Raw genomic sequence first — 27956 nt, 5'->3', positions numbered from 1 at the left:
CAGTTCAGACTTTTCACCCACACATCTACAAAGCACTCCACAACACCAGTCCGGCTAGCCTCATCCATAGCTCCTTCCACAAACCATTCAGACTCATCCACATGGCAGGACTACTTCTTGCACACATCCCATGCATATCCAGGACCAGATCAGGTAGTTGGGCCTTCCCCTACATCACTCCCAAACCCTGTAGTGACCTGCCACTACACATCAGAGCATTCTCTTCAATTCTTGAAATCCAAAGGAGCTGAGAACCTAGCTCTTCAATAGGCACTCCCACAGGCGAATCTCATACCTTCTCAGCTGAAGGACAACCTCCCGGTCATAGCACACTCTACAAATACACATAACATAGCATAAAATAACAAAACATAAAACATAATATAATATAACCTGTTCTAACATCTAACATAACATATAACAGAATATAACATAATATAACATATAACGTTCTTTGGTGCCTCAACTTACATGAACTCAGGTTGAGAGGTAACGCTGCCCCTTAGGGATAGGAAACTGAATTCTGAGAGCACTAAACACCCTGGGCCTAATGTACACTATTTCCCTCTTTTGTTGTCTCTGCTTCTCACAGTCAAGAATGGAGATGTATTTTGAGCATTGCAAGATTTTCCCTCGGTCAGACTCTATTCAAGGGGACACTGGGCACACGGGGGCTACTGCGACTCAACCCTGATGGTTGAGGTCATTTTCCACTGTTGTCCTGGGTCCATGCAATATAGTTCTGCAAACCGGGCCAAATACAACCCTTACTTCACTCTACAAATAGCAAATTTGAGCAGCCCAAAGATTCTCAGAGAGGTATTGTGGGGGTCAAGAGCTAGCTCCATAATCCTCGCCTCAGCATCTGGATCTCTTCCTTTCAGTCAGAGAGCTGCCTCCATCATCCTCGCTTCAGCATCTGGATCTCTACCTTTCAGCCAGAGAGCTGCTTCCATCATCCTCGCTTCAGTATCTGGATCTCTACCTTTCAGTCAGAGCGTTGCCTCCATCATCCTCGCTTCAGCATCTGGATCTCTACCTTTCAGTCAGAGGGCTGCCTCCATCATCCTCGATTCAGCATCTGGATGTCTACCTTTCAGTCGGAGGGCTGCTTCCATCATCCTCGATTCAGCATCTGGATCTCTACCTTTCAGTCGGAGAGCTGCCTCCATCATCCTCGCTTCAGCATCTTGATCTCTACCTTTCAGACGGGGAGCTGCCTCCATCATCCTCGCTTCAGCATCTGGATCTCTACTTTTCAGTCGGAGAGCTGCCTCTATGACCCTCGCTTCAGCATCTGGATCTATACCTTTCAGTCAGAGAGCTGCCTCCATCATCCTCGCTTCAGCATCTGGATCTCTACCTTTCAGTCTGAGAGCTGCCTCCATCATCCTCGCTGCAGCATCTGGATCTCTACCTTTCAGTCTGAGAGCTGCCTCCATCATCCTCGCTGCAGCATCTGGATCTCTACCTTTCAGTCAGAGGGCTACCACCATCATCCTCGCTTCAGCATCTGGATCTCTACCTTTCAGTCAGAGAGCTGCCTCCATCATCCTCGCTTTAGCATCTGGATCTCTACCTTTCAGTCAGAGAGCTGCCTCCATCATCCTCGCTTCAGCATCTGGATCTCTACCTTTCAGTCAGAGAGCTGCCTCCATCATCCTCGCTTCAGCATCTGGATCTCTACCTTTCAGTCAGAGAGAGGCCTCCATCATCCTCGCTTCAGTATCTGTATCTCTACCTCTCTGTCAGAGAGCTGCCTCCATCATCCTCGCTTCAGCATCTGGATCTCTACCTCTCAGTCAGAGGGCTAACATCCTCGCTTCATCATCTGGATCCCTACCTTTCAGTCAGAGGGCTACCTCCATCATCCTCGCTTCAGCATCTGGATCTCTACCTTTCAGTCAGTGAGCTGTCTCCATCATCCTCGCTTCAGCATCTGGATCTCTACCTTTCAGTCAGAGAGCTGCCTCCATCATCCTCCCTTCAGCATCTGGATCTCTACCTTTCAGTCATTTGAAATGCAGACAATACACTTCTGGTTTCTGGAGAAGGTGCCTTCATCTATCACCTTGTGTCATGCTGAAGCAAGGGCATCCAAATTGGGTCCATTTCCTACTACCGTGCATGTATTGCAGGTTCACAGAGCAAGCATACACACTCCATATACATGCATGATGTCAGTGCAAGGATCTAGATGACGTGCAATAGCAGAACTTTACACAAGTGGGTGGTCTCTCTCCTAATGACACAGATTACAAAGGTCTGAAAAAATATAAATGACAAAACACGGTATGCTGCTACCAGCTCAAATCATCAGCGAGAAGCCTAATCTCTGCACACATGCTAGAAAAACTAAACAATAGGGTCACAATTAAAGTCAGGATACTAGATTAACAAGCCGTGGGGCACATGGGGAAGGGGAGCACACCGGTATGCCATGCAGGGGAAATTCCTGTCCCAATAGTATGATTTAAAGAAATGGGTTGCTGAATTTAAATATAAGCTAATACAAAAATTTGCCATTTATAGCCAACCAAATTGCAAGATTTTAGTTTTTGTTGGATTTTAGTTTGTAGCTTCACACTAATAAACCCATTTTCTGATTGGCACATTCTTTCAGCTGTGCAAAGTCTCTGATTGCTCTGCTTGTGTTTTACTAAGCCTGGGCGTAGTGACAAAAAAACTCCACATGTTCCGCAAGTGGCGGAGTGCAGTGCAAACTGCAGTTCACTCTGATCTTCCTGCTGCTCAAGTAGAAATTCTACCCGAGTCGCAGCTCGCAAACGCCATCTTACCATTGGCGAGTTGCACTGCGCAGAGTGGAGTTTTCTGCACTCCGCGAGCTCCACGGAGCAGAGCAGCGTTCACAGCCCAGTCCTAGTGTTTACGCTATACCAGGAATCAAATTTGATGTTGACTAACTTGAGCGGACAGCACTTAGAACCTTCACTGGTGCCAAGCTATGATTTAAATTTACACCATTAAGACCCTCAAAAGGACTCTAATATATTTACAAAGGGCAAAAGAAAAATCTGGCTTCTTCGGCTGGTGAATTACAAAAGCCGGCCAGTATCCATACCTCGCTGGCTAACTGACTGCTAACGTCCTGCTGAATCCTCCATCAGTCCTCTGACATAACAATGGATGGAGCTATCCTTCCTTGATTGCCTTGTACACACAATCTGTACCTCATTTTGTGAGGTCTCTGTGTCACCAGTAATGGGCAAGTCAATAGCTGGAATAATAGTCAAGATTTGCATAACTGCACAAACTTGTAAACCTGCAGGATATGTTTTTAGAAGAAAGGTACTCTGCCCAGATTTTCTCCTTAGCAACAGCAGATGTTGAGACTTGTTTTCCAGTTTGCCATTTTAATTAAAAAGCGAGAACTTTTTAAATGAAAGAAACTTTTTTTTGCTTGTCCAGAACATTTGAATTACAGACCTAGGAAGACCTAGAGAAGACAGAATATTTAATTCTGAACCAACTCATTGGGTTTTGCTGCCAGCTCACCCCATGTTTTCTCCCACTGCAGGGCTCTCCTATTGATTTGCTGAAGGAGGTGCGGCCCGCCTACTTCTTTGGAGTGCCACGGACCTGGGAGAAGATCCAGGCTGCGGCTCAGGCCATGGAGTCTAAGGAATCTTTTCTTCAGAGGACCATCAGAACCTGGGCGTGGGGTCGTGGCTATGCCGCCAATCTCAACCGTATGAATGGGTATACTACCTGCGGCATCTCTTCTGGAGAGATTAGTTTGCGGGATAAGTATTGAAAGAGGATAAACTAGCATAGTTGACATTGTAAAGTTGAGGATCATAGATCACACTTGAGGCACAGAAAGAGGCTGGATTAAGAGACAGAGCCTGAATAGTCTGTGCACATTTGAAACATGCCTGTGTTTGCAATTGGTAGCATATTACAAGTAGATCTATTGACTTTATCAAAGTTACTTCTCCCTCCTAACTGGACAGATACAAATCACGCAAAGGGACATTGCTTGAATAGTGGACTGTACCACATTCCTCGACTCCCACCTCTCCCCTTCACCATTGATGCCACCCCTCTGGCTGCACTCATTCACTCTTTACTCCCATATACTTTTTAGGGGAATGACTTGCAAATCTGTCTACATCTCTCTATGTTTACCTATCAGTTTCATCCTTCTCTTTTCTTCTTGCCCATCTACTGTGGATGTCCCTATGACCTCTCTACCTACATCAGGAGAGGACTGAGACCACTTGGCCTCCAGCTTGTTCTCACGTGTCTCCTTTGCTTGCATTTTTCAAAACACTGAGAACAATATGTAGAATTCCACAATCAGTCCAGTCAATCTCACATAACACATGTGTAAGACTGGGTACATATACTGTGCCCACCACAGTTAGATGATGTCAAGGCTGGGATGTTGTAAGGATCAACAGGGCAGGGAATTTCAAGAACAGGGAGCACTCAAACAAGATCCAGCGCAGAAAGGTAAGACCGTTGATTGGTCAAGGTTGGTTCATGGAAATGGTGTATTAAGGAAAGGGGTGGGAAAGTCAATGCTGAAGTTGTGATGGAACCATTTTATTTTATTTTTTTATTTTATTTTAAAAGTTTTATATAGCGCTAGCTTGATCCGTAGGTATCAGAGCACTTTACATACATACTGTAAAGAAAAACAGCCGGAAATTGCATTACATAGTAGGCAGGCAGTAAGGAAGCAAAACCAGGGATAAAAAAAATACAGCATGGAAGATAAGGTGGTTAACACAGTCCGGTCACCAACTATCCTTGAATGTCAAGAGAGAGGAGTAAACTCGGATATTGAAGTCTAGGTTAGTTGACGTTGGTCAGGAAAGTATTTGTTTTAAGGAGATGGATTTTCAGGTCCCTTTTGAAACATGAGAAGGAGGGGTTGCATCTGAGGACTCTAGGGAGAGCATTCCACATCCTGCGAGCGTTGCCAGAGAACGATCGGTATTGTGTGGTTTTCTTTTTCAGTTTCGGAGGAATAAGAAGGAGTGAGTTGGAGCTTCTCAGCGATCTGGATTGACCTGCTCTTACCAGTTTGTTCTTCAGGTAGTTAGGGGCCGGAGAGTGAAGGGTTTTGTGTGTGTAATGTAATGTAGATGTAAGCAATACTGGGAATCAATGTGAACATGAGTGTCTCATGATATGCACATGATAAATTAGTTTCAAATTAGAAAACATATTTCCCATAAATACTGAGGTGAAAGCATATCATTAAGCAATGCTCTGGGGTGTATTTGCACCCAGACCAATCTAGTCATCAAGAATTCCTGCCTTTTGAAGAGTTTAGTGCTTGGAGTATCTTGAAGTTCAAGGAATCGCTCCACCCTCAGGAGAATTGTGTCTAGGGTGTCCCACAAATGTGCTGTATCATAGCATCTCTCCCACTCTGAAGTGTAGAAAAATGTATTGAAGTCAAAACATTAGAATATTCGTGCCTGAATTTCAGGCTTAGTTTCCCATGATAAGGCCTTGTGATTTCAGCTACAGCAATTCAGCTATTGCCATTAAGGCCACTGACATATTTGCTGAGAATCAATATGGGAAGCCTACATTCAGCACATTAGAACCTCCCTGTTTGCTGCACTTGATTGAGTTGTGCGACGCAGATTATTATAATCCTGAAACACTCAATTTGGGTAAAGGTAATAGCGGTCCTGCGCAAACCACCATCTACTTGACAGGTGCCTAACCTGGTTCCTATTTACAGAAATTAACGATTCTTTTCGTATGGAGCTAATCAAACAATAATCATATTCTATGATTGATTATTATTTATTATTTCAATATCATGATAATGGCATTTGTGACACAGGTTATGCTTCCAAAATCAATTTATAATCTCTTATTGTGGTTACATAGAATGCAATCTACAGCCATCATGACTTAACATCGTATTCAGTAAACACGTGTTTCACAGTGGAACAGCCCTTTCTTCAGGGCTAAAATATAGAAAAATTATTATTTTCTCACTATCTTCAAATTAGAATTGTAGTGGTGTACAGAAAGAACCATTTATTTGTGTGCTTGAATTTGTTTTTCAAGTCTTCCGGAATTGAGCAATCCAATATCCCTTCCCATCCTTGCACCCAAAGGAAATTTTATTTTTGTAAGATACAGAATGGTAATACAGGAATATTACTACTCTGTGAGGTATGTGTTTATTGTCCTCATGATTGTATAACCATAATTATTCTACTGAGCTCTTTCAACAGGATACTATTTAGAAGATTCAGGTAGATCCATAGTGTTCACTTTTCACATTTATATCAAACACATCGTGGGGCTTAATTGATACGAAAACAGGTAGTTTCAAAACTAATCATTCAAAGAAACCATTCGGCCATCCAAAGATGCAAGTAGTGCAGAAACTATCACCTCTTCACTCAACCCTCCCATCAAGAGACCCTTTTGATGAATGTTGTGCTCTATAAATGTTCAATTGGATAGATAGATAGATAGATAGATAGATAGATAGATAGATAGATAGATAGATAGATAGATAGATAGATACATAGACAGGCAGGCAGACAGACAGACAGACAGACAGACAGACAGACAGACAGACAGACAGACAGACAGAGACAGATAGACAGACAGAGGCAGACAGAGACACACATCTCCAAAAGAATCTGGTCTTGTCATGTCCTGTGTACCGGATCTGCCCCCACTACTTCTTTTGTCTCACTCGTGCATCCATGATCTTGATTCATCTAATTTGCACTTCACTCTGAAATATGCCGGCTTCTTCTATTCTCCTCAAAGCAGATGCAAAGGGTGCTCTTTTATATCATCCATTCTCACCTTGCAATCAATCTTCTACATTTCACATTTACCTACTGACACATAAAGATTTACTTTTCTTCATCTTTTCCTTTCCCCAAAGCCCAATTCCAGCCTGCTGCTTTCTCATCTTTTTTTATCTCCTTCATCTTTCTTATTATTTCATTGCCCACACACTTTCTTTACTGCTCACAGTGTCTCCAGTTTGAATTTCCTCCCGTGTTTTTGTTCCTGTATCTTCTCACCTACCATCTTTTTGCTTCACAGCACTTCCTCTGTGCCCTGGGGGTATTCGCTGGCTAACTATCTGGTCCTCAAGAAGACACAAGCTGCTCTGGGCCTTGATCGGTGTGTCCTGTGTGTAACAGGAGCTGCTCCCATCACAAAGGAGACCCTGGACTATTTCATGGGGCTGGACCTTCCAGTCATGGAGCTCTTCGGCCTGAGTGAGGATACTGGGCCCCACACAGTATCAGTCCGCAGTGCCTTCCGCATGACAAGGTCAGTCCAAGTACCAACCTGTGGCCACCCGACCTTTATTAACCATCCTAATCAGAAGCACCTTCTATAATTTTCATGACCATTGAGAATCACCAACAATGTCAGACACGGTGGTCAACCGAGGACCGCGCAGTCAACCATCAAAGTACTTTGTGGTCAATTCTACAATGTTGATAATTCACTGTCAAGTGGAATGTGTGGCCCACCACACTATAACACTGTGTCCTACTTCCACTCCCTAACTTCAGATCCATTGACTGATTCATATATTTAGTGACAAGGCTCGAGGTGTTTCTTTTTCAATGGTTATAGTTCCTCTAAAATTAGATCCACGAAAGTTCAGAATAGGTCAGAGAGATCTGAGGAGAGCATGTCTGTCTGCTATGCGTGTATTCAAATGACATAAACTTGACTTACTAGCTAAATTAGACTAAGTTAATAATATTACTATTACATTACTCTACTAGGTCCACAACATATAGTCAAAATTGGAGCTATTATATTCATAACCTATAAACAACTTATAAATAAATAAATATTTTACTGTCTAGTATGTAAAGTGTCAGAACAACAGGTGATGCAGTAGTTGTTATTTCCATACATACGTTTGTATCATTGTTTACCCTACAACTTCCATTGCCTCAGATGCAGCAACACCCCCTCTCTCTTACCTCCTTTGCGCCACCACAAAGCAGGCAAGGAACTAAAGGCATGCTTGGGCACTGAGTTACTGCCACATATGTGGTGGACATTGTATGCTCTGACAGATGTTCACTGAGACATTTTTACAGGTGAAGTCTCTGGGTGAACAGCTCCTGAGCTGTGGAGCTTGTAGAGTTATTGTTATCAAAATATGCTGGTTTCTTCTGTTACTGGCCTTTTTGACAGTACATAACATGTGTTTTTGTAAAGTGCACGTTCACCCAGAAGAGTATCTTGGTGCTGAATAACAGATGTTTATTGTTACCTAATTCAATGGTACTCATTTTATCAACCTCAGGAGAATGAAAGGCTGAGTGGACCTGTCGGGATTTGAACCTGTGACAATGAGGTCAAATTCAGGCCCACACAGTAGTCCACTAAGTCACCAGGCCCTGGATATACAGGCAGAGCTTGTTTGGAGAACCACAAGGACAAATGCTGCTGGACCCTAACTGAGGGTGTTGGAGTTGTTAACCACTGATCCCCGATTTCATCTTTCTAGGGAGCTCTAAAATGGATTCATTACGCCCCTAGTGCACTCGACTTTAAGGGTAGTGAGAGACAGCAGTCCAAGGCATCTCAGGGAAGTAGTGTGGGGGTAAAGACTCAGAACTCAATAATCAGACAATAGACACATTACATGAATATCCAGTTCAGTGTAATCTAATGTGTAATATGCTACATCAAGAAGAAGCAGCAATACTGGGCTGAAGAGTACATGGCCTACAGGTTCACTACACAATACAGCTTTCCTGTAGTCCGACTCATAGGTCAGCTAGTGAACTCGATTAAATACTTCAGATATGTGGGTTTCAGGTATTACTCAAACTCCTAAAAAGCTGTTTTGCTTAGCAAGTTCAGGCAATATTTCGCAGGTGCTTGTGTTAGCTGTTGGGTGATGTGCACTTGGATCGTCCAAGCGTTTGTCTTCAGGTGCTTTCTGCATGCGGTGAGAAGTGGCGCTTGAGGTTTCTAGTGCTTATCTTGGAGGTCTGCCTACTTATCTCTGCTTCAGTTATTATTGGGTACAGAGACGTGGTAAAGGACATATGATGCCAGAACTTGGAATGGGAAATCAATTCCCTCTGGTGCAGGTGCTGAGATGCAGACCTCAGGTACGATGAAGGCAGTCTGAACAGTTTCTCCATCTTCCTCTATGGTGGTTGCACAAGCAGACTTTCAGGTGAATCTTTGTTCACAAACAAGGTCTTTGGTTGAGCAGGGAGGTTGGGAACCCGCCAGGTTTGTGTAAGTGGGCTTGGGCAAACTAGTTTTCTGGGCTGCTCCCTTCTTAGACTCAGAGGCTAGGTTCATTCCTCTTTGGGTAGATAGTTACTGTAGACCAAGGCGCTCTTCTTCTCCCCTCTCAGCACACAGGAAGGTTCTGGTCTCAGGCAGACCCACAGATTCTTCAGTAAGATACATCTTCAGGTGAGGTCCCCGTGCCTGTGGGAGACAGCTGTCAGTGATACCGGCCTTACATCACAGCAGCTCTTTGAGTGATGTTGAGTACCCTAATGCTTAGTCAGTGAAGCAGCATGGGACTGGAACCAACTGTGAAGGTTTGTGTCCCATTTAGTTTCCATTCAGGGGATGTGTATCTACTGTATAGAGTTCAGGAAGTAGTTTGATGTGGTTTCTTTTCATAACCACATTTTGTTTCTGCAGTGATACCGTTTTGTGTAGGGTGATGGCTTTTACAGCAGATAGTGATGATTTTAGCTCCAAGCAGGAGAACCCATAACACGAGCTCTATGAATCTGAAGCTCCGTACCTGCTGTAGTCAGCCATAAACAGAAGACAAAACACACAGGCCCTGCCTAGATACATCTCTCCCTCTAACAGCTGAATATACTGAGCTACCACCAACCATCACCATATGGCGGCACTCAGGAACGATCAATCAGCAACCTCTTACTAAGTAGGTCACACTGAATTCTAAGGGCCACCCGGTCTCCATCCTTCGACACTTCGCTGTCTGGAGCAATACCCTCCACCTCAGATATGCAGGTAACATCAACACTTCCATCTTGTGTTGTGTCAAACTAGGAGCTGTATAAAATTAATCCCACTGGTTGTAGCATACACATCCTCATACCCTACTTGGAGTTTGGCTACCAGACACCATACACACAAGATGCAATCAACATGGATGTTAACGCACAGTCTGGGCATGACCCATGAGCTAAAATGTACTTGAGTTTGCTGGTCGGGTTTGTGTTGAGTTCTGGAAAACATGAAACACATAATCCTTTCATTGTGTGGCTGTCTGTGTGTAATAAACAAAGTCCAACTGCGAAATACACACAGGATTAGGCTGCCTGGATGGGCCATCATTGGCAGGAAGGGGCAGAACTGGGCACAGCCCCACTTGCAAATCATCAGGCAGACACACTAGAGCCAGGGCAGGGAAGCAGGAATCTCCAAGCACTTGAAAGGGAGTTCTTCAGAAACATCTGCTTCATAAAAGGGACCAGCTATTACAATAGGACCCTCAGACCAACTCTTTGGTGCACTTTCTGAACCTGTGGAAGAATTCTCTGAGGACTGCCAGCTTCTGTGGCCTGTTGTGTGCTTCAAAAGACTGATTTGCTACACCTGGAAAGACTGCTCTGCTGTCTGAAGCCTTCTTTGAACCCTCAGAGACCTGCCCTGCTACTTGAACTCGATTCCACTTTGTGAATCCAGGAGTACCAGAGTGGCTGCAAGGGCTAGTTAACTGGTCTTCTGATGAGAGCCTCGTGAACAGAACAGGCTCTGACATCTTGACCCAGTAAATGGGCCCAGCCTGTGTGGGTCCTGACCCTCCAAATGGTGCCTCTCTGGTCCTGGATCCTTGGGAGTGGTACTAAAGGTACCCAGATAGCCAAAATCCAAAACTTGAGACTTGAAACATTTTTGGCTAAAAAGTGCTCTGATAACTGAGAGGAGAACATTACTACCTGCTCATCATCGGTCAGCCTTCCACTACATTCTGCTCCGCAGCAGCAAATCCTGTTCAGTGATCCTTCATAGAAGGGTTATCTGGACTTGTCGGCTACAGCTTACAGCTTCGTCCCACTGGAGATTTTTTTTTTTTTTTTTTTTTTTTTTAAGTTTTGAAAAACCTTTATTGAGACATTACGATACACAGCAAAGAGCCAACAACCCATCGGGCCGGCCGCGAAAAACACATTTGGATTAATATCTGATCACACAGCCCTATGCCGTCAACCCGGAGGTACGGCGGCGTTACGGAGCGCACGGGTATCGTGAGGTAAGGAAGAGCGTTGTTTGTCTCAGACTTAGCAAACAATCACGGCATAAGGCAGATTGCCAGGAGGTATACAGTGCAGGAACTTACCAACTCCCCCCCCCCCCCCCCGAACCGTCGATCAGCACTGCGTTTTCATGTGTGCCCTTGGCTAGCCAGCGCTCTCTATCCCCTCTCCAGCTCCCTAAGTTGCGATGAGACGGGTCTAAACGTCTCCAGGGTCATCCTGCACAATGGAGGGAGGCTCGCAGATTCCTCCCCTAAAATCATTCCACTTGGACCACACCTCGACCCACTTGCGCGGGCACCCCCTAGCCACATACACCGTCTTTTCCTGCAGCATGCACCAGTCCATGTCGCTGGCCCAATCGGAAAGTTTCGGTGGAACAGCACTACCCCAGAGCCTGGCAATGTTCCGTTTTGCTATTATTTGCCCAAGTGTAACCCAGATCCTCCCTTTTGGCGACAGGTCAGTTGGTTCCCATATGTTGAGGAGGCACCTCTTGGCCTCCGGGCGTATCCCCACCTCCCACACCTCTTCCATCTCCCGCACCACCCTCCTCCAGTACCTCTGAATCTTGGGGCAGTCCCACAGCACGTGGAAAAAGGTTCCGACACCCCCGCACCCCCTCCTACATAGCGTTGTGTCAGCCCTGCCCATCATATGTAATCTAGTGCAAGATATATAAACTCTGTGCAGGACCTTCAATTGTATGAGCCGCAATCTGGCCGATATCGCGACCTCACGCGGAGAGGCCAAAGCGTGCGTCCACTCCTCGTCATCTATTTCCAGCCCTTCGGCGATCCACTTGTCTCTGAGGGGGAGGAGCAGGTCTGGGGGGTTGTTAATAAGCTTTTTATAGGTGAGGGATATGGCATGTTCCGCGAGGAGCCCGTCAAGTAATCTATCCTCGAGCGGGGAGGCTGGCGGCAGCTTGACCTCCGGTGGGATATTTGCCTGCAAGGAGTGGCGCACCTGCAAGTATCTATAATGTTCGGCATCTGCCAATTCGTAGGCTTCCTGCATTTGGGCGAATGAGCGGACCCCAGCGGGTCCCCACATATCTTTGATTTGAGAGATGCCGATAAGGTCCCACTCACGGAATCCTTTGGTGCGCCGCAGGTTACCCAACGCTTCCGAGGCCCATAGTGGCGTGGCCATCGTGAGGACTCCGGACCATCCGAGCTTTTTCTGTGCGATGTGCCACAGCTGTACCGAGTGCAGCGTCGGGCCGGTGAGTGTGCGCGCCCCCCGCCTAGAGTAGAGCGCTATTTCGTAATTGCCTCCGGGCAGCAGCCATCTATCCATCCCGTAAGCCGGGTCATTCCCGTCCCCGTAAGTCCCTTGGTTGATTGCGGATAGGTGGGCCGCCCAGTAGTACTTGCGAATATCGGGGAGAGCGATGCCGCCATCGTACCACCCCAGCGTTAGTTTGGCCAATGAGATTCGTGGCTGCCCAGCCCAGAGGAGTTCGCGGAGCGCCGCTTCGATTGCCAGAAAGTAGCTGTTTGGGACCAGGTGCGGGTAATTTTGAAGGGCATATAGAAACCGCGGGAGCGAGAGCATCTTAAATAGGGCTGCCCTGCCCAGCAATGACAAGGGCAGATGCTGCCAGGATTTCGCCTCCCGTTGACCCACTGGAGATTTTTGACTTCCAAAAAAGAGACTGTGGGCCTCATTTACAATGAATTGATGTAGGGCAGTGCTGCATGCTTCTTTGCTGCGGTGCCCTGTACAAATTCGAAAGGGCAGGAATGGACCATATTTACAAGATATAGTGCATTCCTGTCCATTCAGCCGACACCGGTGCACAATTTGCAGCCTAGCGACAATGGAGGCACCCTTGCAACATGCTGCAAGGGTGTATGCATTGTTGGCAGGATTTCTTTTGTGCCAAGCTACCAGGGGGGTAAGCACAGGTTAATTTAGTGACTTGTGTGGTTCACCCTGACAGGTATTGAGGCTGAAGCTTGCACAGGGTTTAACACCCCACTCAACCAAAAACCCAATTTCTCAAAGCCACCCACAAAAGTAGCTTTTTTAAAACATGTCTTAGGCCTGCCAGTGAAGCCTGTAGTGCCTAGACCTTGCTTTCTAATAATTATAAGTTATCCCTAAAGTAGCCCCTGAAGGCTCATAGGGCACAGTGCATTGTTAAAGTAGGACATGTGTACTTAAGTATTACTTGTCCTAACACTGAAAATCCCCTACATTTGTTTTTCACTGTTGTAAGATCAATCTCTCCTATTGGCTAACACTGGGTTACCTTATCACATTTAATAAGTTCTAACTTTAAATGAGGAGCAGATAGAGATATGCTGTTTACATGCAAATGAATTGTAATTTAAAATATTCTTTAATGGTGAAGTCCATTTTAAGTTCCAATTTATAAAATGCCACTGTTAGAAAGTTGCAAAAGAACAATTGATTGACAGAATGCAGAACAATGTCATACATTCACCCCAGTACAGAGATCTGGCCTAAATCCATCGTTTCTTTGCTCCCCATGCCATTCCAGTTTGAACCCAGCCATATGCGAATCAGTCTTAACCCTGCGCCAGCTAATGAGGGGTGATGCCCCAAAACTGGTCCTAGGATGCTTGTTTCCAGTCCAGGGAGGTCCTGGCTTGACAGTTTGGTCTGGACTGTTCCCATGAGGCACAGGGTTAAGACTGATTTGCATATGGCTGGGCCCAAACTGGGGTGGCATGGTGAGCAAAAGAACAGTGGATTAAACTCAGATCTTTGTGACTGGGGGTGAATGTTTGCATTGTTCAGCATTCTGTCCATCATTTGTTCCTTTTGCTGTTGTCGCCCTAATTGGGAAGGGTATGCCCAGACATGGGTCCCATGCTCACTGTGCTACTGGATTCAAGGTGGCCGGGCTGATAAGGGGTGATGCCTCGAAACCGGTCCCAGAATACTTGTTTCCGGTCCAGGGAGGACGTGGCTTGGCAGTTCGGTCTATACTGTTCTCATGACTCATAGGGTCAAGACTGATTTGCAAATGGCTGGGTCCAAAATGGGGTGGCATGGTGAGCAAAAGAATGATGGATTAAACCCAGATCTTTGTGACTCGGGTGAATATTTGCATTGTTCAGCCTTCCATCCATCATTTGCTCCTTTTATTGTTAGAAAGTTGGCATTTTCTTGTCCCAACCAACTGTGCCCTTTACCAGTGTCCTGAGTCACTTGACTGTGAATGGCTCTGGTGTTAGGGTTCTGTATTGGTTCCAAGCTGTAATTCGATGTGGACAGAGTGAGAAATCCTGACAGGATTACTGGGAAGGGACTGTGTCCAGTCCCACGTGTAATTCAAAGGACTTTGCCTCCTGCATACACAAAGGGACCTGACACCAGGCATTCCTTTCCTTTTGTCACTCCAGACAGTTTGGAGTCTTGACAGGGGAAGGGGAAGAACTTTCCAGATCCAGATGTGGAAGTAGGACAAGAGTCCCCCCACAAAAAGGCTGGCACAGTATAAATATTGGACCTCCTGAGGCACTCTTCAGAACACTCCTGGACCTGTGCAAGATTCAGTAAAAGCACTGCCCTGCTACCAGAGAATTACCTAGATACTTGAAGGACTGCCTTGCTGTCTGAGAATGGAAATCGGACCAGGCTACCCAGAGTGAATCTAAGAGACAGTTGACTAAGCTTCTGTGTGAGCTACAGGGACAAAACACCCTTCAGAGTTCTCCCTGCAACTGCCCAGCTAATCTACTGCAGCTGGACCTGTCTGGACCTGCAACTGGACCTGCCTGAGACCTGCTGCTGGCTTTTGCTGGAGGGAGTGCTGATTCCCAAGAGTGCCCCTACAGGTCCAGGACCCTTGGCTGGCATCAGCGAAGGCTCTTCCTACAGGAAATGTTGAAGGTTCTGAGACTAGGGCTACTAATAACCATGAACAGGCCAGTTCACCCCAAGACTCTGCCACCTATGATGATTCTCAGCGTGAAACTCAAGTGAACCCTGCCCTTTGATCAGATGATTGTCTGCAGTGACCGCCAATGCGAAACCTGCACTTCGCACTACAGCAACGACAGCCCGAGACCACTACCAGTGCAAAGCTACAGCAACGACTGTTCGTGACACCCGACTGTCTCTTTGCGCTACAGGAATAACTATTTGCAAAGCCTACCCTGCTCTTTGCGCTACTGCGATGACCCTTCGCAATGCTCAACCTGCTCCTCGCAGGCCCCCTCCAACATGAATGGACTCTTCGTGCCAGTCTTGAGAAGAAACCTCTTCAGCAGGACTTACCTGGTCCCTGTATTCAAACCGAGCTCCATTGTCGTCGGCCTGTACTTGCGAATTTCCCCCAGTCTAGCACGACCAGATGATCTTGAGTGGCCCTTTGTGCTTATTAGGCGTTATTTTCACCTAAAACTCTAAAACTGAATATCTTTGGTGCTGCAGTTTGGATTTTTGTCATTCTGGTATCATTTTACATATTAACCTTTACTGTATTTTACTAAATTGGTTTGGGATTTGACTTGTGTTCTGTTTCCACTTTATCCGCAAACAACAAGAAAAAAATTAACTTCCCTTTTATGCTTCACTTGCCTCATACAACATTCTTTAGTGGGTCAGAACATACCCACATTAGTTCTCCTTTTAAACATTTAATGTTGCCAGTCGCGGTATTCCTTGTCCAGTAACTCTTGATGAGGCTCTATCTGACCTGGAAGTCAACTCTTCATCCTCTAGTGGCTGGGGCTGAGTGTTTTGAATCTGTGGCTGGACGCTATCATCCTTCATTACTGTAGTCTCCACTGCTCCATTCTCCATTTCCTCTATGTGGTACATTTCCTGATGTTCTTGTATGATTCCTTTCCCCCAAAACCTGACACAGAACTGCTGTAGGCAGGTTTATGCTAATTGTCTTGCAGGGGCTTCAGGCATGGAAAGTATAATGTTTTAAATGTTACTTTTCCGGTATAGTTATAAAATCAAATTTTGTCATTGAACTGGATTTATAATAAATATTAGAAATAGTGGTTGAACCACCTTTGTTGTTTATTCAATGACATTCTTCCCTGTTTCTAGACATCACGCACCCTTCCTTGTTGACTGCAAGATCTACTTAAGGGTGACTTAATTAATATTCAAAAGCAGGGTTTCTTCCTGTCAAAAATTATTATTTTGCCAAGTTCTTCTGTTGACTTAAAAGAAGCCACACTACACATGTATGCCTGAAGCCAAGTTTTTCTTGTCATCACACACAGTGGGGCCTGGATATCAGTAACACAGTGTGTAGAGTTAAAAAACCAGCAACATCAGGCCACAAAAATGGGGGTTGACCATGCAAACAGAGGTACTTTCTCACAATACGACATCTACTTGCAGCTAGGTAACCCAGAGCATTGTTGCGAGCACTATGCATGGTACAAGTCTAATGAGGTCCTAAGTGCTCTAGAATGCTAGTCACATAGTGTCAAACACCTTGGTGTCCTGAGCATTGAACATCCAGGTAGTGATATCGCATCTCAGTAATTCGGTTTCTGTATTATGTATCCACAGCTGTGGTAAGACACTGCCAGGATGCCGGAGTCAGATACATATGCCAGACAAGGAAGGAAATGGAGAACTTTATATCTGGGGCAGGCATGTCTTTATGGGCTACCTGAACATGGTTGAAAAAACCAATGAGTGTCTGAATACGGATGGGTGGCTACTCTCTGGAGATATTGGCAAGTTTGACTCGGATGGGTTTTTCTACCTGACTGGCAGAATCAAAGGTAAGTGCCATAAACTTAGTTTATTGGCATGCACTGATGGTCGCAAAATAAATAACAAATGGATCTTGATGAAGCTAGCAGCAGAGAAAAATAGAGTAATTGGATCAGACAATTCGCCAGGGAGGGTCGATGCAACACAGAAAGCAGAGACATGTCATAATGGTATTTGGACAATATATCAGAAACACAAAGCCGTGGGATAGATTATCGTGTCAAAAATATCGAGGACCAGTGGTGTAACAAAATGTGAGGAGGCCCCCGTGCAAGATATGCTGAAGGTCCCCCCACAACTCACATCAGTAGGGGGTGAAGAGGCCTCTCCAGTATGGGTAAGCCTGGGGCCCGTCCCACACCGCAGGGGCCTCTATTACACCCTGTCGAGGACAAGAATATTGTGTAGGTCATTTTACATGGGTATGTAAAGTTTAACTGTATATAACTCCACATATATGTACCATGACAATATATACATCTTCAAGGTATGTAGATCTGGAGTTAAAAATATTACATTTATACTCACCTATTTGCACTTTGTTCTTGATATTCTGGTCCTCAATATTTTAGGCACAATAATCTGTCACACGATATTTGTGTTTCTGAAACTCTGTCACTGATCTGTCATAATTTACTTCAACCCATTCAGCATTCAAAGATGGCTGCCAACCCAGAGCAAGCACAGTTCTCAAGTAAGATAGCCTGATTAGGCAAAGATTTGTCATCCTATTTTGAGAGAGACTTGATGTGCTTTAGTTAAACACTGATAGAGCTGTTTGATACACAACACTGTTGGCAAGGCATTTTATGAGAGAAGTTATGCATTATCTAAGGTATTGCTCTCTTTCCTGTTGCATGCATATATGTGCTGAGAAGACGTGTTAATGCACTGGATTGATATATTTACATGATTCTGTGTAAGCCCCAGTTAGACAGCCCTGGAGAAAGCACAACATCTATCTATCTATCTATCTATCTATCTATCTATCTATCTATCTATCTATCTATCTATCTATCTATCTATCTATCTATCTATCTATCTATCTATCTATCTATCTATCTATCTATCTATCTATCTCTGTCTGTCTGTCTGTCTGTCTGTCTGTCTGTCTGTCTGTCTGTCTGTCTGTCTGTCTGCCTGTCTGTCTATATATCTCTATATATAAATTAATCAAACACAAACTAAAAAAACAAATGAAACAAAATCACACTTTCTGAGTAAAGTTCTACATTTATGACAAGTTTGGTGTAAATCAGTTCAGCAGAAGTTACCACGCTAAAATAAGGAAAGCACAACTTTATTGACCATTCTCATAAATTTTTTTGTTCCATGGAACTCCACAAAATCATGCACGTTAGATCCCTTCCCCCGTGTGATTGGCAGCGAAATCCTTTTTTATGATCAGGCAGTGGTCCCACAGACTGCTGCGTACTCTTAAAAATGTAACTGAAACGTTTAATTTTTGTACGCTACGATCATGAAAGAAGACCCAACTTCCCACCTTAACCAGATAATGCTGAGAGAGCAGGAAATATATAGTTGGATCTCAGAGAGAGAAGCAAGGGTTCTGGTTAATCAACACCCTAGGAACCCTATATTTATCAGGGGTGGACGGTAAACTCCTCTCTGCCAGCAGAGTTCATGGAGGTTTGCCACTCTGTGCTCCAAGCGGAGTATGGAGTTCAGCAACAAAAACTCTGTCTGCCGCTGGCAGAGTAGAGTTTACAGGCGTGCTCGCCGCTCACCACTTTGACCTCACTGTATTCACATCACTATTGCTCACAGACAAACTAACCCCCTACTGGGTTTCCCTCTTGATTCTTCTAGCCCCTCCTAAATTATAAATGATGCCAGCTATCTCAAATAGCATGATTCAACTAAGCTTGTCTGCAGATGCCTCTACTGCGCAGTGTTATAAGAGAAACAGAGCTTACACCTTCCAAGCCGAATACTAAATATTTTCCTCGGTTGCCTAGGGAACAGAACTTGAGGGTCAATACAGTGTGGCAGACACGGTTCCTTAAGGCCTGAATGCTTACATTTTTAAACTGAACCAGAGGTAACTGATAGAAAGCAGACCCTGCTGCCTGGAAAGCCCACATCTGATTGAAGGGGTGTATGGTAAATAGGTTTTTCTTCGAGATTTTCTCCATGACTCCTCCGGTATAAGTTTCCTATGTTCACCGGAGAGCCGGTTCCTGACCTCTCTATAAATCCAATGTCATTTGCGGTCAGCTACACAGTGGTTCTTCCTCCTTCACTGATGAACATTTCCTAGAGGTCATGGCTTTTTCTGCTGCTCAATTGCTCCATAAAGTTAGAATTTTATGACATATCGATGTCTGCGGTCAGATTCCTATGCCATCCCAGGGGAGGCGTAATGGTGGCGCAACAAGGAGAAATACCTTTATTTCTCCTACTTTGTTGCTCTTTCTATGTTTGCTGTGCTGATTTCTGCAGCACTCATTGATGGAGGAAAACAGCATTAATGATAGTTTATGTGCAGGAAGGTGTCCCTCCCAGCACATAAACAATCATCCCTGCAATGCTGACACCCTTGCACCACGGTGCAAGGGTGCCTGAGTTAGCACTAGGCAGCCATTTGTGCACCAGTGCAGAGGGAAGCACAGGGATGCATCATATTGCTGTAAATAAGACGCATCCCTGCAAATTCCTGATGATGCAAATTCCTAATGATACATCTTGGCGCAGCAATATGGCTTGCGGCGCCACGCTAAATCATTTTCTAGTAAATACAAGGGCAGCTCCTCCACTATGTCGGAGGAGCATCGCCCCACTGATGAAGTGCAGCTGGTAGAAGAAAAATAATATGACAAGAAAACTATTTTATTGTCATTTCATTTTTACTTCCAGTCCGCTGAGTTGAGGGCGGGGCCAGGCTGTAGCATCACAGAGCAAGGGGAGGAGCAGTGGTAGGCACTAAAAGTGTGCATGTCGGTTTGACCGGCGTCCATGGTCGGCCAAACTGACTTGCGCACTTGGATATCTCCGGGCTGATCCTTGGAGATATCCTAGTGCTCAGGGGCACAGGCAGCAAGACTCTACTGGAGCGCAAAACCGGCTGCTCCGCCCAATCCGATTGCTTCTCTCATGCTGGGAGAAGAGCTGGGATTGGGTGGGGTCTGGGAGCCTGTGCCCATGGGAATTGTAGTGCCGGAATGGGAGAAGGAGCAGTGCGGCGCGGTGCGGGAGCAGAAGATCACGGCCCGGCAGTTAAGGTAACTTTAAATATTTTTTTCCCCACCTCCGATTGGCAGCATCCACCCCTGAGTAAATATGCCCCTAATTGTCACCTGAAAATATAGACCTAAAAATGCCTACAACGGGAGAGAAGACAGCAAAACAACACCCCACAATTAGGAGGGATATATGCTGATTCTGTCAACAGTGACATGAATGATTAGGTCCCCGGCGGCAGCAGGCTCCGGCCTCCCCTTCAGGTGGGATTAGATAGTGCGTATATTGTTGGTAAATCGGCGCATCAGCACTTTATCGGACTTTCTCTCTAATGACGTAGATTGCTACCAGAAGGCCACTGTTTGGAGGAGCTGCCAAGGAAAACAAGTGTGTGAGTCTGCTGGCACATACGCCGGGACTAGGAAGAGAGTGGCTTCATGTCGACACCCTGAATGACCTGCAGATCCCAAGCTCGACCTTGAGTCCAGCATAGCCTCAGAGATGCTTGTGTATACACAAGATATTCTGCAGAAGTAACCAGTGGACGCAAAAGTATAGCAACAAAAACGGCCAATAGCTTGCAGTGCCTTTCATCATGGCGAGCACAAATAGACTGTCCATCAACTCAAAAATTGGTGCTTCCTGGCAGGAACAATTTCCATTCCGAAGCCCTTAGCAAACATAGATCATGTAAGGCGTGCCTGGGCTTTTAAACACGCTTGAAATTATTCAAAGCTCATGGTGATGGGGACCACTTAAATCTCGTTATGTACAGTACATTCTAGTGTGCCAAGATCCCTGGCGTGAGTAGGACAGGCTACACATAATTGAAGAAACACATATTCTGAGGCACAGCCAACTCTTCAAACAAACAGGAGGGGCTGGTGATGTCACATGCACAATGGCCTGCTTCCAAGTGTCCTGAGGCCACGTGTGCATGCAACAGCATCAGTCAGAGCTAACCTTTACCTCTTATTCTGGTATTTGTATATACTTGCATCCCGCTGCTTGCCCAGAAAATGTTCTTTCACCGCTCTAAGACATCCATTATTCAAGGTGTGAGTAGTTTAGAGAGGTTTGTTCATCATCATCATCAAAATATCTTTATTCGGATATTAAAACATCCAAGAAAAGAACAATACATTTACTCATTTCATAATACAATAATGTGGACAAATAATCTTAAAATAATTAAAATAAGTCGTTTCTGCAGGGTCTGTCCGGGGCCTTAATAATAGGATTACACGGGTAAAAAGGCTGCGAATTCATAGAGTTTTAAAGTGCAGGGTGCTAACATCTATAAAGTACGAGATACCAACACAGTGAAGTTATTTAAAATGCATGATCATATACTTTATAAAATAAGCTATAACATATTAAAACGTCCTAAAACATCCCAAATACACTGTACCATACAATTCATAATTTACATACATCCTCGGTAATGTCTACTGTTGTGTGCAGAATGTAAACAAATTTTAAAAGGGAACTTTTAATCATAGAACCCAACCCTCTGTGTCCAACAAGCAAAGTGGCTTACGCCTCACGTCTAAACTTCCTTAATTTTGCAGCTAATCTTAAAAAGTTCACAGTGCAAAACAAGGTAAGGGGTTCCGAGGAAAGTTTCAGGTATAGGAGTGCTACCCTAACTTGGCTAAATGTATTCACTCTTAGGATGGTTTTTAAGAAAACTGCCCGCGGGTATTCGTATAATGGACAAAAGAATACAAAATGGAGGGTATCCTGCGGAGATCCCAGATCGCAGCCGCATGGACCCTTTGATCCAATATCTCTTGTGAACCCTGCGGGGACAGCTAAAATGTGGTGTAAAAGATCCAGTCTGAATCTGGTCATTAAAAATCTATCATTTTTATTATATATCTGCGCCAGGTAAGGTTCTAAACCTGCAACAGATTTTGTTAATATGTGTGATCGCACTGACCGTTTCAGTATTTCACTGTCTTCCCGGGCGCAGGCTAGACGCTTGAGGTATTCTGCTTTTATAACTACTTTTAACTGGGGCGTCAGGGATGTGGGCTCATCAAAACAACTAACAAAGCCCAGCCACTTCAGCGCATCCTTCACATATTTGAGCCACGGTATCCTATGTCCTTTGTCCCTATTTATACAATCTTTAATTATTTTTCTACTTAGACTAGCCTCAGGGTTGGTCCAGATTTTAATCCAACACATTATTGGTTTAATGCTTAGTCTATCAGTAATGTAAGGGAGCCCTAGCTCCTCGTGAACAATGTGGGCCGGAATACTTTGAGGGACTTGCAGAATTCTTCTAAGAAACTTATTTTCCTCCAATTGTATCATGGAAGTGTTTCTGAATCCCCAAACCTCACTCCCATACATAATTTTGGAGCAACAGATTGCGTTATATAGATTCAATATTTCATTCAATGACCAGCGGCCTAATCTCGTAGCTCGATTCATAATTGAGCCCATTATACTCGACTGTTGTTTACATTTTTCTGAGATTAGTGTGTTAAAATTGAGGTGTCTGTCGAAAATTATCCCTAGATAATTAAAGACATCGACCTTTTCTAGTTTGTGGCCCCCAATTTTAAAAATAAAATTCCTCGTTGGTCTTTTTCCTGCTTCCATAACGTATGATTTTGTTAAATTGGGAGATAGTTCTAAATTTGCCATGAACCCACAGAAGCCATCAATAAGACACTGCAGTCCCCTCCCTGTGCGTGACAGGAGTACTGCGTCGTCCGCGTATAAGAGGACAGGTATGCTTCTGTTGCCCACTCTAGGACAATCTACCCCCAGCTCTCCAAGTGCTTTGTCTAAGCCATTTATATATAGCGTGAATAGAAAGGGCGCCAGGATGCACCCTTGTCTCACACCCCTAGTACATGAGAAATGGTCAGTGAGATTCCCCTCATTACTGTATCTAACCTGGGCTGTTGTGTTCATATGTAATGATTTTAAAATGAATATCAGACCTGGATCGACACCTAACAGCTCTAAAATCTCCCACAGCTTTTCCCGGTTAACCCGGTCAAAAGCTGCTGTCAGGTCCATGAAGGCTAGAAAGACTGTCCCCTCGCCTGCCACGGTGTACTTTGCCACCAAGTTGTATAGATTAAGGCATTGGTCCGAGGTAGAACGGCCCATTCTAAAACCATACTGGGTATCGTTAATGATTTCATTCTCCTCTGCCCAGTCCATTAGGCGGTTTAGGATTACCTTCCCTAGAACCTTTGCTGACACGTCAATTAGTGAGATCGGGCGATAACATTGAGGGTCGCACTTGTTGCCCTTTTTAAATAGGGGAACAATGCTAGCAGTTGACCAAGACCTGGGCATTCCCATTTCAACTGCCGTGTTGAAAACTCTCGTGAGTATAGGTGCCCACAGGTCGACCTCGGACAAAAATAGGTCGGGGGGGATCCCATCCGGCCCTGGGGCCTTATTCCGTGTCAGGGCGTGTATTCCATCTTTGATCTCACCCACTGTAAACTGCGACCAAGAGCTTGGTAAAATGCCCACTTCTGTAATTTGTCGGGCAATGGTGCTGCCATGATTATACAGATTCTTAAAGTGAGAGACCCATGCTTCAGGCAGGACATTGCAAGCCACCTTCTCATTATTCGGTGCTTGGAAACTCGGGTCATTAATCACCTTCCAAAATCTAGACATATCTCTCTTCTCAGCTGCCTCCCTCAAATTCTCCCAGGCCTCGTAGTGGATAGTGTGTTTCCTCCTTTTTATGGCCAGTTTGTATTGGGCTCTACATTCCACTATCCTGCTCCTATTCTTAGGTACCGTTTTGAGTGCCCGTTTCAATTCTTTTTGGGCTCTGGAGCATGCTTTATCGAACCATTTTGGTGAGAGATTAGACATAGGTGATGATTTGGCCCTCAGTAACCTGTCAATGTCCCTTGCCATACTTTCAAAAGCACTTATCAGTTCTTTACCTTCAACGTCCTGATTTAAGCACTTCCATATCCCACTTTCTGGGGATGCGATGAGTCTTTTATAAAATGCTTCCCCATCTATATTGGTCCAGCGTATACGCCTGCCCTGGTCAATTGCTTCCAGTGTTCCCCCCATCATCCTTGGCCTTGCCTGCGTAGGTAAATCCAAGACCCTCAGGGACAACACCAAAGGGTTATGGTCACTAAAAATACTAATTTCTATACTAAAATCTATGATCTTGCATTTAAAACAATGTGACACAAAGATAAAATCAATAATTGTATCCCTGCCCCTGCCTTTAAAAGAGGGATTAATGGTATTAGAGTTCCTGGGTTTGATTAAATCCATTGTGGGGGCTAAATCATATGTGCCCAGGATTTTACTTAATTCGCTGCCTTCCATTGTGTGCTCTAAGTGCCAATCCTTTATAGACGGACAAGAGTCCCATTTTCCCCCTCCCCATTTCAAATATGGGCATTGGTGACAGTTAAAATCGCCCACTAAAATCAGATTTGGGGGGCTATTTCCCCTAGCGTGCAAGTCTGCCAATCTATCCTTGAGCTCATTCAACCTCTGCATTGATTGGCCCGCATTATAGAAATTTATCAGAACAAATTTTAAGCCTTTCTTGCAATAACTGATACCCTGGATATTGTCCGAGCTCCAACCCAGGGCATCCCAAGACCCTTGTAGGGAGACAGACACATACGTTATTAAGCCCCCTTTAGCTCTTCCCATTGTAGATTTTCGGGCGGGAACAAAAAACATTTTATACCCCTCTAGGTGCGGGGCACTGTTGTCCGTCTCCCACGTTTCCTGTATGCAGATAATGTGGAATTTTTGACTGTAATCCAACCATTCCTTATTTTTTAATTTGGTTGAGATCCCTGCGATGTTCCACGATACCACCCTAAGTTCCTCAGCCTCAAGGTTTATCTCTCTCCTAACTGGGATACCCTGTGATTGAGGAGAAAGTCCTGATAAACAACTTGTTGCCAATACAATACTCTTGTCTGGGGGGTTAGGCAAAACCTAATTTGGATGGATGTCGGATGGAGGAGGAGTTCCCATGGGATCCACAATATCCCTTAGCATTGGGCTAGCTGGGGGAGGGGGAATCTCCCAGTTCTCGCCTTGGGCCAGTCAGTCTAGTTCGTCCATCACTGCCGCATCAAGTAACGGAATAAACCTGTTTGATACTGAGCCCAGTCTGTTGGCCCTTATGTTGGGAATTTCCCCTCTTCTACGTGTCACTTGGCCTGACTCTTTTGAGTAGTCCCTATAAAAAAAGCTCAGGGGAAGCATCTTTATGGTCGTCCCTCTGTCAAAAACCCCGTAACTGGAAATAAGCAATTCTTTAACCAGCTCCGGATGTCTGAAATTAACAATGACGCAGTCTCCTGCAAACTTTTTCTCTAAGGGACCAACCCACGTTACCCTTCTTGCCATAAGGATGTGGCTACTCTGTAAATTAAACTCCTTCACATTGTTGTACATCCAATGATTGACCTTATTTATCAGGGAGCTTGTGGACTCTTCTCTAACCTGGTTATGGGCTGGAACCCCCGCTAAGATTATCGTGTATGGACAAGAAGCTGGGGGTAAATCCAACGTCTGCAGCCCCGGTGTACAATGCACCTGATCATCTGGGGGGCTGTTGGCTGCTACTAGCCCTTTTTTACTACCCTCATGTTGTAATCTATGGGGCACAATAGTGGAGGGAGTGCCTTTATCCCTACTGGAAGTGGGATCGACGCTCCGCTTATTTCCTGCCAACCTACTTCTGTTTTCACACGGACTAACAGGGCAAGGTACAATCCCTAACCCTTCATATCTCGAACTCAGTGGGGGCACCGGGGGTTCACCGCTATTCTGTTCTAGGAGCCTGCTAACTTTCTCCTCTATTCTCTTTATATGTTCCACTATGGGAGCCAAATGTTTAAGAAAAAGGGCTTCCAGGTTGTCCTCTAATGTTTTCATTATCTCCCGCGACCGCTCTGCCCCATTTATAGGAGAGTGAATTTCATGGTATTGGCAAGTTGATCTGTTTCTCCCGTCCTCAACAACTTTGGGATCTTTTCTTGGCCCACCTCTTTTCGCTTTATTATCTGTTCTATTTTTGTTGGTCCCGTTGCCTCGTGAGGTAACCGTGGTCCTTGTGACCTCTGAGGCAGCAGTTTCTGGGGGAGAAACTGGCACCAATAACACTTTTTTTGAGCGGGTAACCACTTCCCTTTCCCTCCTTATTAATGCATTGGGCTCCCTCTCCCCTCCTGGTGTAATACCCTCCTGCTCTTGATCTCCCTTTGCCCCAATGCCCGATGTTTCAGCCACCAAATTTCCTTCCAATCTCACAGGGGAGAGTTCATGTTGGTGAATAGTGTTTACAGATCCCTCCAAAATCAGTGACTCTTGATCCCTACATGCTGGCGTGTTAATATGGACTTGTGCCGTGGTAACACGCTGGGTTACGCTATGGACAGGGGGTCCCTGACTTGCTGAGGTACTTGCCCCCGGCGTGACACACTCAGCTATTGTCCCCAGCGACGAACGTTTATATGCCAGAAGAGAATCAAGGGACAGCCTACGCTCTGTTAGCTGTATTTCGTGGGTCAACAGGGATTCAGCTCGTGTAATAAATGCATCCAGAGTTCCCTTTACTCCACCCCCTAATCTACTTGGAGGTTTTTTGGTTTTCCCCATGTCACAGCTTCAGGCTCACAAACTTATATTGTCGTGTATCCACTTCCTTGGCCTACCAAATCTCAAAAAGACACTTGGGACTGACCCAGGGGAAAGTTACAATGGGTACTAACCAACGCTATCAACCCACGTTAACACCCAGAAACACAAATAACAATGCACCTTGACGGGCCCCCTACTGGGAGTTTCAATACCTGTGTCCGGGACTCAATGTGCCAAACAATTGGGTAGCCCTCGAGCCCCCTCCCTTGACTTGTCTCGCCAGTCCTCTTGTGGATGCAACGCTGCAATTAACAGTCTTGTTTCAGGAACCAAGAGAAACGGCCCAGCCCGGCCTCCCTCGGCCACAGACGGTCCCGCCCTTGTCCCGGGCTTCTCACGGCGTCGCGGGGGGGGCGGGATCAATTAAGTAGCGCCTCCGGGCGCGCAAGATGCGTCGTTTCCGCTTCCGTGCCCCAGGGGATCCTGGGTATCGTGGTCCCTTCAGGCGCTCCCCCCACACAGCGATCGCGGTTACAAGCGACGGCGGGAGGGAAACGCAACAGCCAACAAGGAGCAGGTAGCCCCAGGAGTCTCAGGACCTCACAGGTACGTATCAGGGCTCACTCGGACGTGGTCAGGGATTCAGTACACAGCCCCCGTTTATACTTTCTCCTTCCCTTGCCTTTTTCCTCCCCTTTTTTTCCTTTATGCGTCTTTAGAACAATATAAGCATGCTTCCTTTCACCACACCGGCCTTTAACAGCTCAACAGAATCAGCGAAAGTCACTTGCCAATTTCTGGCCAGTCCTACCAGTCTCTGACAGGGACTCGTTCCATGCAATTAAATAAGCTTCACCACTCTCCCAGCGCTCACCTCCCGGTTCAGATATAAAAGCCACCGGTTTTACCAGCAAATTCCCCAGTCGTTTTTACTGTTTTTATGCTGCCACTGTTTTTGTTCTGTTATACAAACCGCTCCGATCAGCGGATTAACACCGTCAGGTCAACAGATTAACACCGAGCCGGACGCCAAGCCGCCATACTTTTCCAGTCAGCACACACAGAGCGGGTATGCCAATTATGCGATTCCGGTACCTTCCGAGAGGTGAAGAAAGCACGAGAATAACTCAGTTTTCCCCCAGCCAG

The 27956-nt window shown here is 45.4% G+C and overlaps 1 protein-coding gene across 1 annotated transcript in view; it reads left to right on the top strand.

Moving 5' to 3' along the window:
• LOC146863666 (long-chain-fatty-acid--CoA ligase ACSBG2-like) overlaps positions 1 to 27956 on the top strand; it is a 386688-nt gene that overhangs the window by 288703 nt on the left and 70029 nt on the right. The window contains exons 10-12 of the mRNA XM_085627762.1: positions 3539 to 3720; positions 7066 to 7299; positions 16779 to 16996. Of these exons, the coding sequence (XP_085483888.1) occupies positions 3539 to 3720; positions 7066 to 7299; positions 16779 to 16996 (634 nt within the window). The remainder of the gene's footprint in view (positions 1 to 3538; positions 3721 to 7065; positions 7300 to 16778; positions 16997 to 27956) is intronic.

This window comes from Triturus cristatus, chromosome 2_1, assembly GCF_964204655.1.
Source record: "Triturus cristatus chromosome 2_1, aTriCri1.1, whole genome shotgun sequence".
Taxonomy (NCBI): domain Eukaryota; kingdom Metazoa; phylum Chordata; class Amphibia; order Caudata; family Salamandridae; genus Triturus; species Triturus cristatus.
Note: the sequence above shows the minus strand (reverse complement) of the source record. Positions and strands in the feature narration are given on the sequence as shown.